Source organism: Gymnogyps californianus, chromosome 7 (genome assembly GCF_018139145.2).
Source record: "Gymnogyps californianus isolate 813 chromosome 7, ASM1813914v2, whole genome shotgun sequence".
Taxonomy (NCBI): domain Eukaryota; kingdom Metazoa; phylum Chordata; class Aves; order Accipitriformes; family Cathartidae; genus Gymnogyps; species Gymnogyps californianus.
In genome coordinates this window covers 13,496,127-13,509,149 of record NC_059477.1, presented here as the reverse complement: position 1 = coordinate 13,509,149, position 13,023 = coordinate 13,496,127, and the positions used below count along the sequence as shown (strand labels likewise).

Sequence of the window (13,023 nt, the reverse complement as noted above, 5' to 3'; positions counted from 1 at the left end):
TGTGCAATTGAATACTAGTACCAAATATCTGAATTGTGTTCTATATTTGCATAACTCTTAATGCAAATGGGTGATCCACACCCTTTCATTAACTATTATCAGGAGATTTATTAGCTAAAATATCAGTGACTTGTACTGACATGATTCGACATGACTGCAGTAGGATAGAACTGCAGTGTAAGCTTAAAACTGGAGATAAGTAAGTCAGGTTTTTATATTTTACCCAAACCAATCCTTGAGTATCATGGTTATCAAATATATCTAATAAGAGTACACAGTAACAGTAAATCTATTCAAGTGCCGACCAGTAATTGAGTAAATCAGCCTTCTGTAGCCCAAAACAAGCATTTATTTATCTGACAGATGACAAAATATATCCCAAACTTTGAGGGAACATATAATACAATCATTCTGTACTGAACCGATTCAGAGCATCTTCATTAAGCTTGCAGTTGGATAGGTCTGTGCAAGATACCATGAAACTCTTGACTGAATTCTCTCACTCCTATTTTTTTTTTTCCTATGCCACCTGGAGGGGATCTCTATCTTTCTCGGACACGATTATGTTGATTTTGTTCTGTAGGTGGATAGCTAGCATGTCACGCAGCTCTGACAAGAAGCCTCGCTCAGTGTTACTGTGCTCACACAGAATAACACTTATCCCATTGGCAACTGCATCCAGAACGTCATGGTGGGACATCTCTCCTGCCATTTTGAGAAAGAAATACCATGTAGATCACTAACAGTACACTTTAGGTAACCAGTTCTTTGCAAGCTGGTTGCAAAGCTTCTTTCCCTAGAAGCTGGGAAGACATAACAGGGGATATAGCCCATAAGGGGGAACGCAACACCATCTGCTCAGTATAAGAACATGGAATGCTCCTACTCTAGTGTCCCTTGAAGGACTTTCAGCCGGTATCCCCCGTATACAACTGAGACAAAACCACACAAATTCCTTGCCCTCTTTGACTAGTGGTAGATTCTGTCACTTTGGGCAGGAAATAAGAGTGCGCAGAGCGGTTTGGAAGTGGACTGTCTGGATGTCATGTGGGTTGCTGTGATGGAGGACAGCAATTGCGAAGCCTTGTGAAGAAGTTTGAAGGTCAGCTCTGCGGGGCTGTATATAAGGGGGAGATGGGACATGCCTTGACAAAGAACTTGCTCAGGCAGCCTTCACATTGTTGGCAAGCTGTAGGGAGTAGCTGTCCCACTGTCGGAAAAGAGGATAATGGACTAAGGATAATGTCCCTTTGGTCAGATAAACTACGGGGTTCCTTTGGAAGATTCTGTAGACTACATTATATTCCATTTTCCATTAGGGAATTCTGTAGGGAACTGAGGAAATACCTTGTATCTTGCCAAAGGAGAAACACACTGAAGGCTGCGATAATCAACACTGATTTTGTGTTGAAATAATGCATGTATAGCTGTTTTAATTCAAATAACCTTCACTGTGCCACACAGCCATCTGATCCACTTTATCTCTACTTTAATGTTATTCTTCTATCATTCCAATAACTACCGGTTGTTTCTCAATTATAACAGGTAATTCTTTCTGGCCAAATCTTTCAACAGCCAGTCAACTTTTTTTTTTTTTTTTTCTTTTTTCTTTATAGTGACTGTTTTTATAAAGATAACGAAACAGCAACATAATCTTTTACCTGTGAGATAGAGGTCAGCTTCCGTTCCCTTCAGGACGCTGCTCCCAGAACCAGCACACAGAGCAGCTTTCTTCACTGGCGATTCTGCAGGATACAAGGTGCCAGAGTTAAACTCCTTTCCCAGTGTTCAGCCCTCATGTCAGCTATTGTTTGTTTCACAATAACTACTACCTTCATTTTAGGGTCAGTGTAAATTTGTTGGAGGAGGAGACACATCTGTCAGTTTGAAAGAGTCACGGGCCTATAACATCTCTGATAATACAGCGAAATTCTCTGTGTACCAAATAGATGTGTAGATTTTTTCCTTCAAGGGGTAGGAAAGTTTGTAGAAAACTACAGCACAGAGGCTGGCTGCTGCCTAGTTCTCTCCTAGTGAGGTGTTACTTAGTTAGGTTTCTGAACCCTTTAATAGGCTGCTACTCTTTCCAGGACACTCATGTTCCACCATCATTAGTTTTCCAACTAATGATGCCAGCATTTTGCCTCTGAGATATGCTGGTTCCTAATTTTTAGCTCTCAGAAGGCCAATCTCAATGCAAGCTGAGAGCTGCTCCATGCCATGAAGAATTTGGCCGTTTGCTATGATTGCTGATTCCAAGCTATTACATATGTGATAGTGACAGGAAATTTAATTCTCTCTATATGTTGCATTCACTAGGGACAGGGGATGCACGACAGCAAGTTTTCAAATTCTATTAAGGTTTTACAGTATGTTGCCATGTAATTACTGTAGATTTAAGTGGAGTCACACCACTACAATCCCACACCATAATGAGAGGCTTCAAAATATTTAGGTGTTTTTTAGTGCAATTGATAGTATAAGAGGCTTCTAATAAGACTTCTGTCTCATAAGTTACAAAGAGTTCTCAACAAATTTGCTCTCAAATTCTAATAGCTGTGCTCCTTGGAGATGAGGATAGCTAACTGGGATAAGAGGATGCTTGCTCCACGTTTTACTAGTGACCCAGTTTGAGCTGGGATAGTTCACCTTCTTTGCCACTACTTCTCTTTCATCAAAACATGGATGGTTACATGTTTACCATGGATACCATAAAGCATCTTACTATTTTAAGGTGCTTTGGAATTTAACATTCAGTCACAAAAGGGAGTGTACAATGAAATGGTACACATTTGTGTCTGATATCCTGGGAGGAAAAAAATCTTAGTCATTATACAAATTATGAAGGAAGATGTCTCATATTCAACTTGTGCTGTCTCTTCTTCACAGTGACAGCCAGCATAATATAGAACTTCCAATTAAAAATACAGATCAGATTCTTTCTGTGTGATTGTATCATGTAAATTCTAAAATGCTGTTTCTTGTCTTTAACAGTGCTTCATACTACTTGGAAGTACACCTATCCAACGCAGCAGTATTTCACACACGCTCCTTATCTTCTTGCAGTACTAGTTCTAATGGACAGTCTTACTTGCAGGCCTGTTTACCTAGTGTCTTGCCCATTCCCATGGCTAAGCGGACGTGGGGTAATTTTAGGTGGCTTTTGATACGCTCAATTACGTCTGACAAGGAGACTGGCTCGCTCAGTGTGCACAGACGTCCCATTCCAGTATGGGGAAGAGGAGGCTGAAAAGAAATTAAAATTACTATGAGGAAGCTGACTCCAGAAGTTCGCGTTGCTTTCCATACTGTACAAAGATGAGTATATTGGGCATTCAGGAATGCCTCTGAACTTTACGAAAAAATATGTATGTGATGTTCTCAAGTGTAACATATTAACTACACTAGCTATTGGAACTGATTTAAGAATTCGTACAGTCCACACAGCTATTTTCATTGTTTTGGAAAATGTGCGTGGCTTCAAATCCCCACAGGTCAGTATTTCAGAGCACTGACGGGGTAGCATAGGAAACCTGTCATGCTACTGACTACTGGATTTCAGTGTTTAGGGCACTCAGCTCACACAAGTAATAACTTCACTGGAAGTAATACATGATTTTGTTACCTTTTGTAATACGAGAATCTCGGTCTTGTGATAAAGAAGGCTGTTCTGGGACAATAATGCCACCACCTCCAACAGTGCTTTCTGAGAGCAGTTCAAACTGACTCGTGTTTGCTCCTCACCTTCAACCCTGAGGAAAGATATGCTTGGTGCTTGCTGAGAAACTAGATAAAATTTCAGCATCATATTAATATAAAACAAAGCTATTCTATCCCAGTGGCTATTCTACCACAGAAAAAGGAAAAAAGAAGGCATTGTAATAGCCTAGCCTAGTCTAGTCTACTCTCTTGGAAGAAAACAGATATGGGAATTTAACTCAAATGTCCTCATCAAATTTCCTGTTAATACTCTCCTTTACCACCTCTCATCTACATGATGCTACACTGAGTTGCTGTTACCATTTAGTGTAACATAGATTGATCAGAAAGGGGTGATTATTCCTTAAGTTTCTAGATCGGTTGCTGAAAAAAATAGCAGCAATGCACAGAGGAACAGTAAAATACAATTCCAGCAACTTACTGTTTCAAAACCAGAAATAATACAACATTAGAGAGTGAAGCAGATACCTGGCAGGGAGAGTTGTGAGACAGGAGATCTCTTGGATGTCTTTGATTTTGGACAGCACCATGTCCAGATGCTCAGTGTTGTCTGCACAGAATTCTACCCGGTGAGTGCCCTCAGCTGGATAGCTTGGCGCAGTTGATGGATGCAGTGGGATGGAAGTACAGGCACCTGAGAAAAAAGTACAAGATTGCTGTTTTATAAAGCTGGATAAGTATCCTAATACTGATTTAGCACATATCCTAAAGAGATGCAACAAAAAGATGCAAATTCTGTACTTGAATCTATTTTCCCTGACCAGAATTGAGGACTTCTTGCCCTGGTGTCTCCATTAGGCACAGTCTATTTTAAGTGCAAAGAATTTGATGGATATGTATTACTTGTCATTCTTAATGCCATCCGTTTTTTCCTAAGAATTGTATAAAACCAAAATAGTTTCTGGTTTGTAAATCAGGCTGGAAAAGACATAGCTGTTTTCATTTATGAGCCACAATACAGGATAAAAGAATTTCAGATACCTTAAGTCCTTTGCAAACAATGAGATTTTGCACTTTGTAAATTAAAGGTGGTGATTTAAAGTCAGCGGTCTAAACTTTGCAACCAAAATGGACAATAAATATGCTGCACCAGTTCTGACCACATCCAATAGCAGAGTCATGCATCTGAAAATGTCCTCTAGTGTTTGTATCTGGTATTCCTTACCAAGATAAATTCCCTAAAATACGTTTAGGGTACTTAGAAGTACTAGAATAATATCGGGGGAAAAAAAAGAAAAAAGAAAAGTCCTCAAATCATACCTGTAAAAGCTGGAAGAAAGGAAAATGAGGGAAGGTCCCCACATAAAATAACATACACTGATGAATAATTTTAACCTTTTTGTTTGTTTGTTTTTAACAGAATCTCACCGAGTCCCTTTGTTAGCCAGTTATTGACTCCATGAGGTATGGCATCGTACGCCGTATGTGGAGAGTAAATCCCAATTCTGTGCTCCAGGGCTCGGACCACCAGCCGTTCCTTCCAGGTCTTCCACGTTACTCGCTTGAGTGGCGTGAATATAGGAGGGTGGTAAGAAAGAATAAGGTCTGCCTTCTTCTGCACTGCCTCTTCCATCACCTCCTCAGTGAGATCATTAGTGAGGAAAAGGTTGTTCACAGTGTGGGGAGGACTTGGTTCCACCAGCAACCCCACATTGTCCCAGCTTTCAGCCAGAGAGAGGGATGCAAAGTCATTCAGGGCAGAAACAAGCTCCCCGAGATTCATGAGGGAGCGTGAGGGCAGGTGGCCCAAAGCACGGATGCAGTGGAGAGGCCGGCGAATTAGCTGTGTGCCAGGCAGCAGCATGCAGCTATCTGTAGCGGGCGTAAAAAAAGGCAAGAGTAAGCCGAGGTAATACACTGGCTGAAACAGCAGAGTTACGAGGGTTCAGGCTGCGAATGCCGCCGCCCTGACAAGAGGGGAGCGCGGCCCGGCCTCCCCCGAGCCGCAGCCGGAGGCGCGCCGCCCTTGTAACGGGGCGCCGGCCGTGGGCACACCCTCCCTACCTCCGGGGCTCTCACGGGGAAACACCATCAACGACCCTGTAGAGTCGTGGAAGAAACGTACGGAACTTAAACTTCATCCATCCTCACACACTAAAACCGACCCGCGGAATCCAACCGGAGAAGCGCTTGCCTCTCGGAGGTGGGGGGGGGGAGGGAGGGAGGGAGGGAGGAGGGGGGAGCAAGCGGCACTGGGACAGGCGGCCTTGGCGCACCGGCAGCAGCCGCGCCCGAAGACGCTTAGCCGCCTCCATGGCGGGACCCCACACTCACCTCACGCCGCAGCAGGGCAACGGCTGCGGGGCGGAGCCTGCGCTCGGCCCCGCCGCTTCCGCCGCGCCAGCAGGGCTGGTGGGAGGCCTCTGCGCAGCGCCGTGCCGTGCCGTGCCGTGCCGTGCCGTGCCGCGCCGCGGTGCGGCGAGGGCGGCCCAGCCCCTTCCTGCCCGTGTGAGGGGAGCTGGGGAGGTGCTTCCCGGCGGCGGGTGCTGGGTTTGGCTCCAGCCTCGGCAGGTTTGTGCGAGGTTTCCGTGTGGCCGGGCGAGGGTGAAGGCGCCGGGGCGGCGCGGGAAGGCCGAGCTGGCGGCCGCGGTGCAGCGGGGACGGCGGGCGCCCCGGGCGGGGCGGTGCCGCCTGACAGAGTCGCTCGCCGGTGGAGGAGCCGGGCCGCGCCGCGCCGCGCCCTGCAGCGATGGGGGCACCGGGCGAGCGGAGTCCTGGCGTCGTGTGCATGGGTTTTCGGTGGAAGTACCCCAAGCTATCGTTGGTCAGACAGGAGCCGAGGGCAAGTGGGTTGCAGTGAGCGCGGTCGGCCCTTGGGATGCTTCACCGGGGCGTGCGCGGTGCCGGTCGCTCGTCCGGGCGCCCCGCCGCCCAAGGCAGGCTGCAGCCCGGGATGAAGCGGGGCCGGGCCGGAGCTGGCTGCTGGCGGGTTCCCCGGCTTCTGTGAGAGGCCTTGCCAAGCCTGCGGGCTAACCAGGGAGGGCAGTGTATAGAGAAGAAATTAGCGTGTAAAACTGTTGATTTCTACACAACCGTAATTTTAGTATCATCATTCCAAATGCTTTGTTTGAAAATATTACTAAGATAAAAAAAGTTTGATCCTGTGCTTGGGTGCAGGTACCTGTCTGTTGCAGACACTCACAGCTGTCAGAAGGTGGCTCCAAATCACACTTCTATTTAGGTACTGGCATGTGGCTTTTATCTGTTAATTTCTGTCACTTTTAAAACCGTAATCTTTGGAAAAGCTTTCATCTTAGGAGAGGGTGTTTTTTTGCCCCCACCCCCTTTCTCTAAGCTATTTTGTTCTACTCCTTTCTAGTTCTTTATATGCTGCGTAGTTGCATAATGCAAGTAAAACATTTATCCACAGAGTCACTTGAATGGCACTGTAAAACTGTGTGGTGTAAAAGCACACAAATATTCTAGAATCAAAAAGAATTGGGGATTGGTGGGAAAAAACCAACAAATTTCATATGTTTTCTTTGCAGGAAATTGCTGTATACAACTCTACCTCAGCTTTTTAATAAGCAGACATGGTGAGAACAATAGCACTTTTTATATATTTTCATTCTTTCTGAAATGGTCATCTCTTGGAAAGTGAATAGCTGCTCTGCATCTCAAAGGATTACACATTTTACTCTGCTGTGAAGAATTTGTAATGAAAAGTTTAGGTTTTCATTTCAGACTTCTAACAAGATATTGTGAAAAGGAAAACAGGTCAAATTACATCAGCCTAAATTATAATTAGACTTTCACTTCTAAGATCCTAAATTTTAATCCTACTTTGGCTAATATTTGGTAATCTAGTTTGGTTTCTTTTACCACAGAAGAATTATTCAAGTTGCAAGCACATAGCCCTGCTTGAGTGTATGTAACCTTCTACACTTGCAGGCTTTTAAAAGTTTAGTGGATCAGGAAACAGAGATAAGACTGTGTGTCTTAAACTGTACATACACCTTTTATAGCATCTGCATGGACATTGCAGGCAACTATCTTCTCTTCTTTACTTGTATACTTCTGGAACAGTATGCCAGTATCAACATGATGCTGATTTTTATTAGTTTTCCTGTACACTTATCCCCAGTATAGCCCCACAGTAGTTTTTTTGCATAGTTTAGCAATTTCCATGGGAGCACTGTGATATATTGGGCCTATAGAGATATGTTTGCTTAGGTGGCTGGGTAACTGCCATTTTAAATTTTATGAAGGTTATTTATAAATTCTTAAGAAAAGTGTGTAATTTTGTAGATTTTCTTGTTTGTGAAGGCAGATTATATATGGTGCCATTCAGAACTAGCCTTATCACTCAAAAGGCTGCAGGCAAGTAACACACATCAGTTGTTCCTCTGGTTATAAACCAGTGAGGTATGCACACCACAGTATCATCTGAAATAGATACAACCTTGATTCTTCAACTTTGCAATTAAGTGACTGAGTAGGTCCAGTTCAAAAATGAATAATGTATCTCTGGAGTGTAACAGCGTGAAACAGAGCGTGTGCATTACCATGGCGAACTTGATTTGTCCTGGAACTAAATGAAACCAAGTGCTTTCTGGTGATTTCACTGGAAATGTGGAAGGTTTGTGACAGTAGCCTTGCCTATGGCCAAATATTGAAACAATGGTAATATGCAATGGGAACTTGCTTATGTTCTTGGTGGGACTGGGAAATAAAACTGAGTCTGTTAGTATTTCATTGCTGATTTAATTATTATTTTCTGTCTCTTACTCAGGCTGTCACGCTGCATACTGACGTAGGAGATATTAAAATTGAACTATTCTGTGAGCGTACACCAAAGACTTGCGAAGTAAGTCAAGTAACGGGCAGGATTGCCTAGTGTTGAAACAAAGCAGTAGAAATAGTGAAGACTGTAGAGGAGGTGAAGTGGCTTTTGCCATTCATCTTTTCACGTAATGGAATACTAACATTTTAAGCTGGTACAGCATCCATTCCACTCGTGGAACTTGTGCACTGTGTCATACTGCCTAGAGCTTCGCTGCCTGTTTCTCACCAGATAAGGTTTAGCTGAGGGCCACTTCTCTCCAAGTTCCAGCATCTCCCAAAGTGTTCTTTGCCCTTAAGGGGAAATATGGCACATGGCCTGGGATTCCCAAATTTCCCTGGGTTTGTTCACACTTGCACAGATTCGATTTTAATTTAAAAGAGTGAGAATCACTCCCAGTTTGTCAGAGGCCCCAGGTTTTCCTTTCTGCAATAAACTTAAGCTTAAATTGAAATAATTTACTTTTTAACTAACAAAGCTGAGGCATGAAGTTATTGATTACAAAATTATATTTACAAAATAATGTTGAATGGAAGTGATACTTCTGAGCACGTCTCATGCTTCTTATTTGTTCCTCTAGTCAGACAATCTTGTGCTGTAAGCTTTATTTAAAATCCTTTGTATCTGTGACAGTGTCAAAGGAGCATATTAACTATAATTTGTTATGACTATTCTGTGGCAATACTCTGTGGAATTCACATGGTCACAATGCAAAGCAGAGGCAAAAGGGTTAGTCTTGGTCTTGCCAATGCTGTCATTTTAGTAAGAGGATAGTATTTCTGAATTGTTTGTTAATATGGTTTGTTTCATTTCCTTAGAATTTCCTGGCTCTTTGTGCTAGTAACTACTACAATGGATGCATATTTCACCGGAATATAAAGGGCTTCATGGTTCAGACAGGGGATCCATTAGGTAAATTCTTCTGTCTGTGTCTCTCTATAGAAAAATATACATAAAAATAAAGAAATAAAAAGAAATTTTAAGTATGAATATTAAAACCAAAACGTAAATAAAGTAAAAATAAAATGTAAGAATTACTGTGTTGTTGGTAGAGGTTTTTACGATGAGATTAGTTTTCTGTGGTGAGCTTACAGAAGAGCAGCCATTACCCTAGTTCTAAATAATCATGCAGTAGTAAAGCATTCTACAAACTTTAGTTTTTCCAGCTGTTTCCACTAAATATAATGGTTCTGCTCACTTACCAGCTGTTGAACAGGTAGCAGTTGCTACTGTTTCTCTGGTTTCTGCCTGAAAGGCTACACTGCCTCTAAAGCATTTGGGAAAAATGTCCCAGACAGTGTCAACTGTTTGGGAGAAAATCTGATTCAACTGTGTGCCTGTTTGTACTCATACTGAATTTAATTTTAGGATATGTCAGTGCTTTGTTTTGCTACTTAATAGGTGTTCCTTATATAGAGTTATGTCTCTGCTCAGTATAAAGACATGAGAACGCAGTCCCTGCCTCAAACGAATTACAGGCTGTCTAGGGTCTTTGTTGTAAAATGTTATAACGGTACATCATTTCTGGATTTTTCAGTCTGAAAATCTAGTAATCTATTGCAGTGCTTCTTTGTCAGGTACTGGGAAAGGAGGTAACAGCATCTGGGGCAAGAAGTTTGAAGATGAATTCAGTGAATACCTAAAGGTATTTCTGTGTTCTCAATATGCAGTTAATGTTTTCATATGAATTTTCTTTACAGGTTGGAGAACGATCAGCATTGTGTTGTACCATATTAAATACCTCTTTTGTAATTGTGAAGCAAAGTATAATCCCACAATAAAGGGATAGAAAACTTATTATTAAAATAGCAGCAGGTATTTCTGTACTTGGCAAGTTAGGTTTGAGGGTTTTCGTCACAGAGAACAGAAGTAGAAAGAATTTGTAACAAAGTATTTTTCATGCACTGAAGGCAAAGAAATAATTTTTCATTGTAAGAGCAATTTTGAGGAGCTAATTATGGGCTGCGATAGAATATATTAGCAACCAAGATTGGTTCTTAATAATGGTATTGAGGCAGAGTACTAAGTCACAGAGCACTTTGTACAGGTTAAAGTCCTGCTTTCACAGATGTGTATTCATGTTGAGGTTTTTCCCCCTCTTTCAGCACAGTGTCCGTGGGGTGGTTTCAATGGCAAACAATGGTCCGAATACCAATGGATCGCAATTCTTCATCACTTACGGCAAGCAACCGCACCTAGACATGAAGTACACTGTGTTTGGAAAGTAAGCGATCCAACCGCATGCCTCCTTATCATAGTGTGTGAAGGATCTGAATATTTCAGGGCACGTGCAATGCAAATTTAGAAGCTTCTGGTTCTAAAACTCTTTAAAGTATTGGATGTGTATATGTAAATGTATGTTCTTGCACTGTCACCAGAATTAGTTGCTCCAAAATGCTGCTCCCTTTTTCTTAGTAGTAGGGAATTCAGTGGAAATAGGCATATTAAAAATTACCTCAAGAATGGAGCTTTTTTCTCCACCATCACCCCCCGCCCAGTTATTCCAGCTTGCCTTTTCATCTATGCCCAAATGGATGCAGCCTGATTTTAAGCAAACTCCAGAACAACTGGATACGCAGTTGTAAGGTTTACTGAGAAGCAAGAATCTAATTTGGGACTGGATCTGGGCATGGCTGTGGTACTGACATGGTCATGCTTCTGTTTAGGCGGAACTTCCTGTCGGTCAGATAAAACTCATGGAACTGACAGTTTATAAAATCAGATGAGGTTGTTTAGGATGCATCATTATTTTAAAACATTCTTATATTAATAGACACTACTGATAATATATAATTCTTAAAGCAAATGTTTAATTTTTGAGTCTTTCAGATGCTGCTTTTTCTATCTCACAATCATGGTAATGTCTTTTCTTTCGCTTGTTGTTAAAAAGTCTCTAGTGTACAACTGAATCTGCTGAGAAAAAGTTGCCTTTATTAAATGGAGTTAAATATTCAGAGGAAACTATTGGAATGTGAAAATACTATTTTCTACGACTTGTGTTGTTTATAGGCATCTAAGTATAGGTATTCCTTTCATTTCTGAGTTTGTTTAGAAGTGTGATTGAAAGTAGGTTTTTTAGACATCTTTCTTAGAAAAGAGTAGAGGCTCTGACTGATGAACTTTGCCAGATTTGCTGTGGCAGTTTAAGATATTCCTGCCCCAGTTGCAGAATCAGCAGAACAGCATATGCAGTCCCTGCTGGCCCACAATCCAGCATCCTAAATTCAAAGAGTTGATGAACGTGACTGAATTGAACTGTGAACAGCGCAACGTGTTTTCTGCCAAGCCCATTACTGGGGAATAAACTGCCAAGATTTACCAGAGCTAGTTATTTAAACAAAAAAGTAAAAGGTAAGAACAATCTCTCTTGCCACTTCTTCAGTCTGAACAGGAAATCTGAAAGCCTAAACTTACTTGTGCCATTAGATTTACACAGTTACTAATGATTCTGTCCAATCTTGTCTTTCAGTCAGAAGGTTAGAAATTACAGTCTCACATTTAGAAATTGATTTTTCCAGCCATAGGATTTCAGTAATTCACAGTGAAGTTTGGTATGGCCAGTACCTTGCTGCTACTTAAACCTATACTATGATTGGTCAGTCCTGCCTGCCAGGAAGTGCAGCCAAGGTCTTTATACAGCTATGATGGGTATAAAATATGATACTGTCAGGTCAGTGGGAATTATTTGTACTTTTTGTCAGAATCTGTCATGGATGCTTAATATTTCCTTTCAAAATATGTTATATGCCCTATGTAGTGTTTTGGCTGTCTTATTTGTATCATTTGCTTGCAAAGTCCTTGCCCTATGATACTTAACTGTAAAGTGCTCTGAGATATCTCAGTTGTGAAATTTAAATCGTTATGAGAAGGAGATTCCTAGCACTTCTGCTTTTCTTCCAGAGTTATTGATGGCTTGGAGACCCTGGATGAGCTGGAGAAGCTGCCTGTGAATGAGAAAACCTACCGACCTCTTAATGATGTTCGCGTTAAAGACATTACAATTCATGCCAACCCTTTTGCTCTGTAGCCACAGAGTGCCTCGACACATTCTTTAGAGACTGGTCAGATTGACTGCTGGATTATGGGGTTTAAAGTGTCATTAAAAAGGGTTACTTGAGCTGGATCATACCTTTGCTCATTGAATGCAGGATTTTCAGGAGTTGTGACATTGTTTGGGAGTTGTCACAGAGGAGTCTTGTGCTTTAGAAGCCAGTTTTTCCAGAGTATCTTCCAGGATTTTGATTTTTATACTTGTAAAATAAGAAAAGACTTTTAAAAATATATATTTTTTTGCAAATCTTTGTTTTCCGCCTTATCTTTCTTAGTGATGCTATGTTGACACAATGTCCTTTGCTACAGTTTCACACTACCGGTTTTCTGAAACTTTCTCGTGTAAATTCTAACCTTCCTTACTTTACTGGTTTTTAGAAAATGGAGTAAGATATGCGATTTTTTCCCCCTAGGTGAGAGCAGTGTCATAGATAGATGAAACCTTTCTCTCCTAGAGGATTAAAGACCGT

At 41.8% G+C, this 13,023-nt stretch overlaps 2 protein-coding genes across 4 annotated transcripts; one reads left to right on the top strand and one right to left on the bottom strand.

The window, feature by feature from the left end:
* Positions 1-327: 327 nt before the first annotated feature.
* Positions 328-5,768, bottom strand: NIF3L1 (NGG1 interacting factor 3 like 1). The gene is made up of 7 exons (XM_050900162.1): positions 5,725-5,768; positions 5,089-5,532; positions 4,189-4,354; positions 3,626-3,752; positions 3,108-3,246; positions 1,662-1,745; positions 328-705 (listed from the first exon to the last, which is right to left on the bottom strand). Exons 1-7 carry the CDS (start codon positions 5,750-5,752, stop codon positions 521-523), a joined length of 1,173 nt encoding a protein of 390 aa, XP_050756119.1. The 5' UTR covers positions 5,753-5,768; the 3' UTR covers positions 328-520.
* A 351-nt stretch (positions 5,769-6,119) lies between these two features.
* PPIL3 (peptidylprolyl isomerase like 3) lies at positions 6,120-12,800 on the top strand. Of its 3 annotated transcripts, none has more exons than XM_050899817.1 (8): positions 6,120-6,231; positions 6,838-6,901; positions 7,209-7,256; positions 8,453-8,527; positions 9,322-9,415; positions 10,081-10,148; positions 10,609-10,727; positions 11,667-12,465. In XM_050899817.1, the coding sequence occupies exons 3-8, from the start codon at positions 7,254-7,256 to the stop codon at positions 11,737-11,739; spliced, it is 432 nt and encodes a 143-aa protein (XP_050755774.1). In that variant the 5' UTR covers positions 6,120-6,231; positions 6,838-6,901; positions 7,209-7,253; the 3' UTR covers positions 11,740-12,465. The 3 variants fall into 3 exon arrangements, with proteins under 3 accessions (XP_050755774.1, XP_050755771.1, XP_050755773.1); XM_050899814.1 differs by having other exon boundaries at positions 6,129-6,231; positions 12,404-12,800; XM_050899816.1 differs by lacking the exon at positions 6,838-6,901 and having other exon boundaries at positions 6,207-6,231; positions 12,404-12,800.
* Positions 12,801-13,023: the final 223 nt, after the last annotated feature.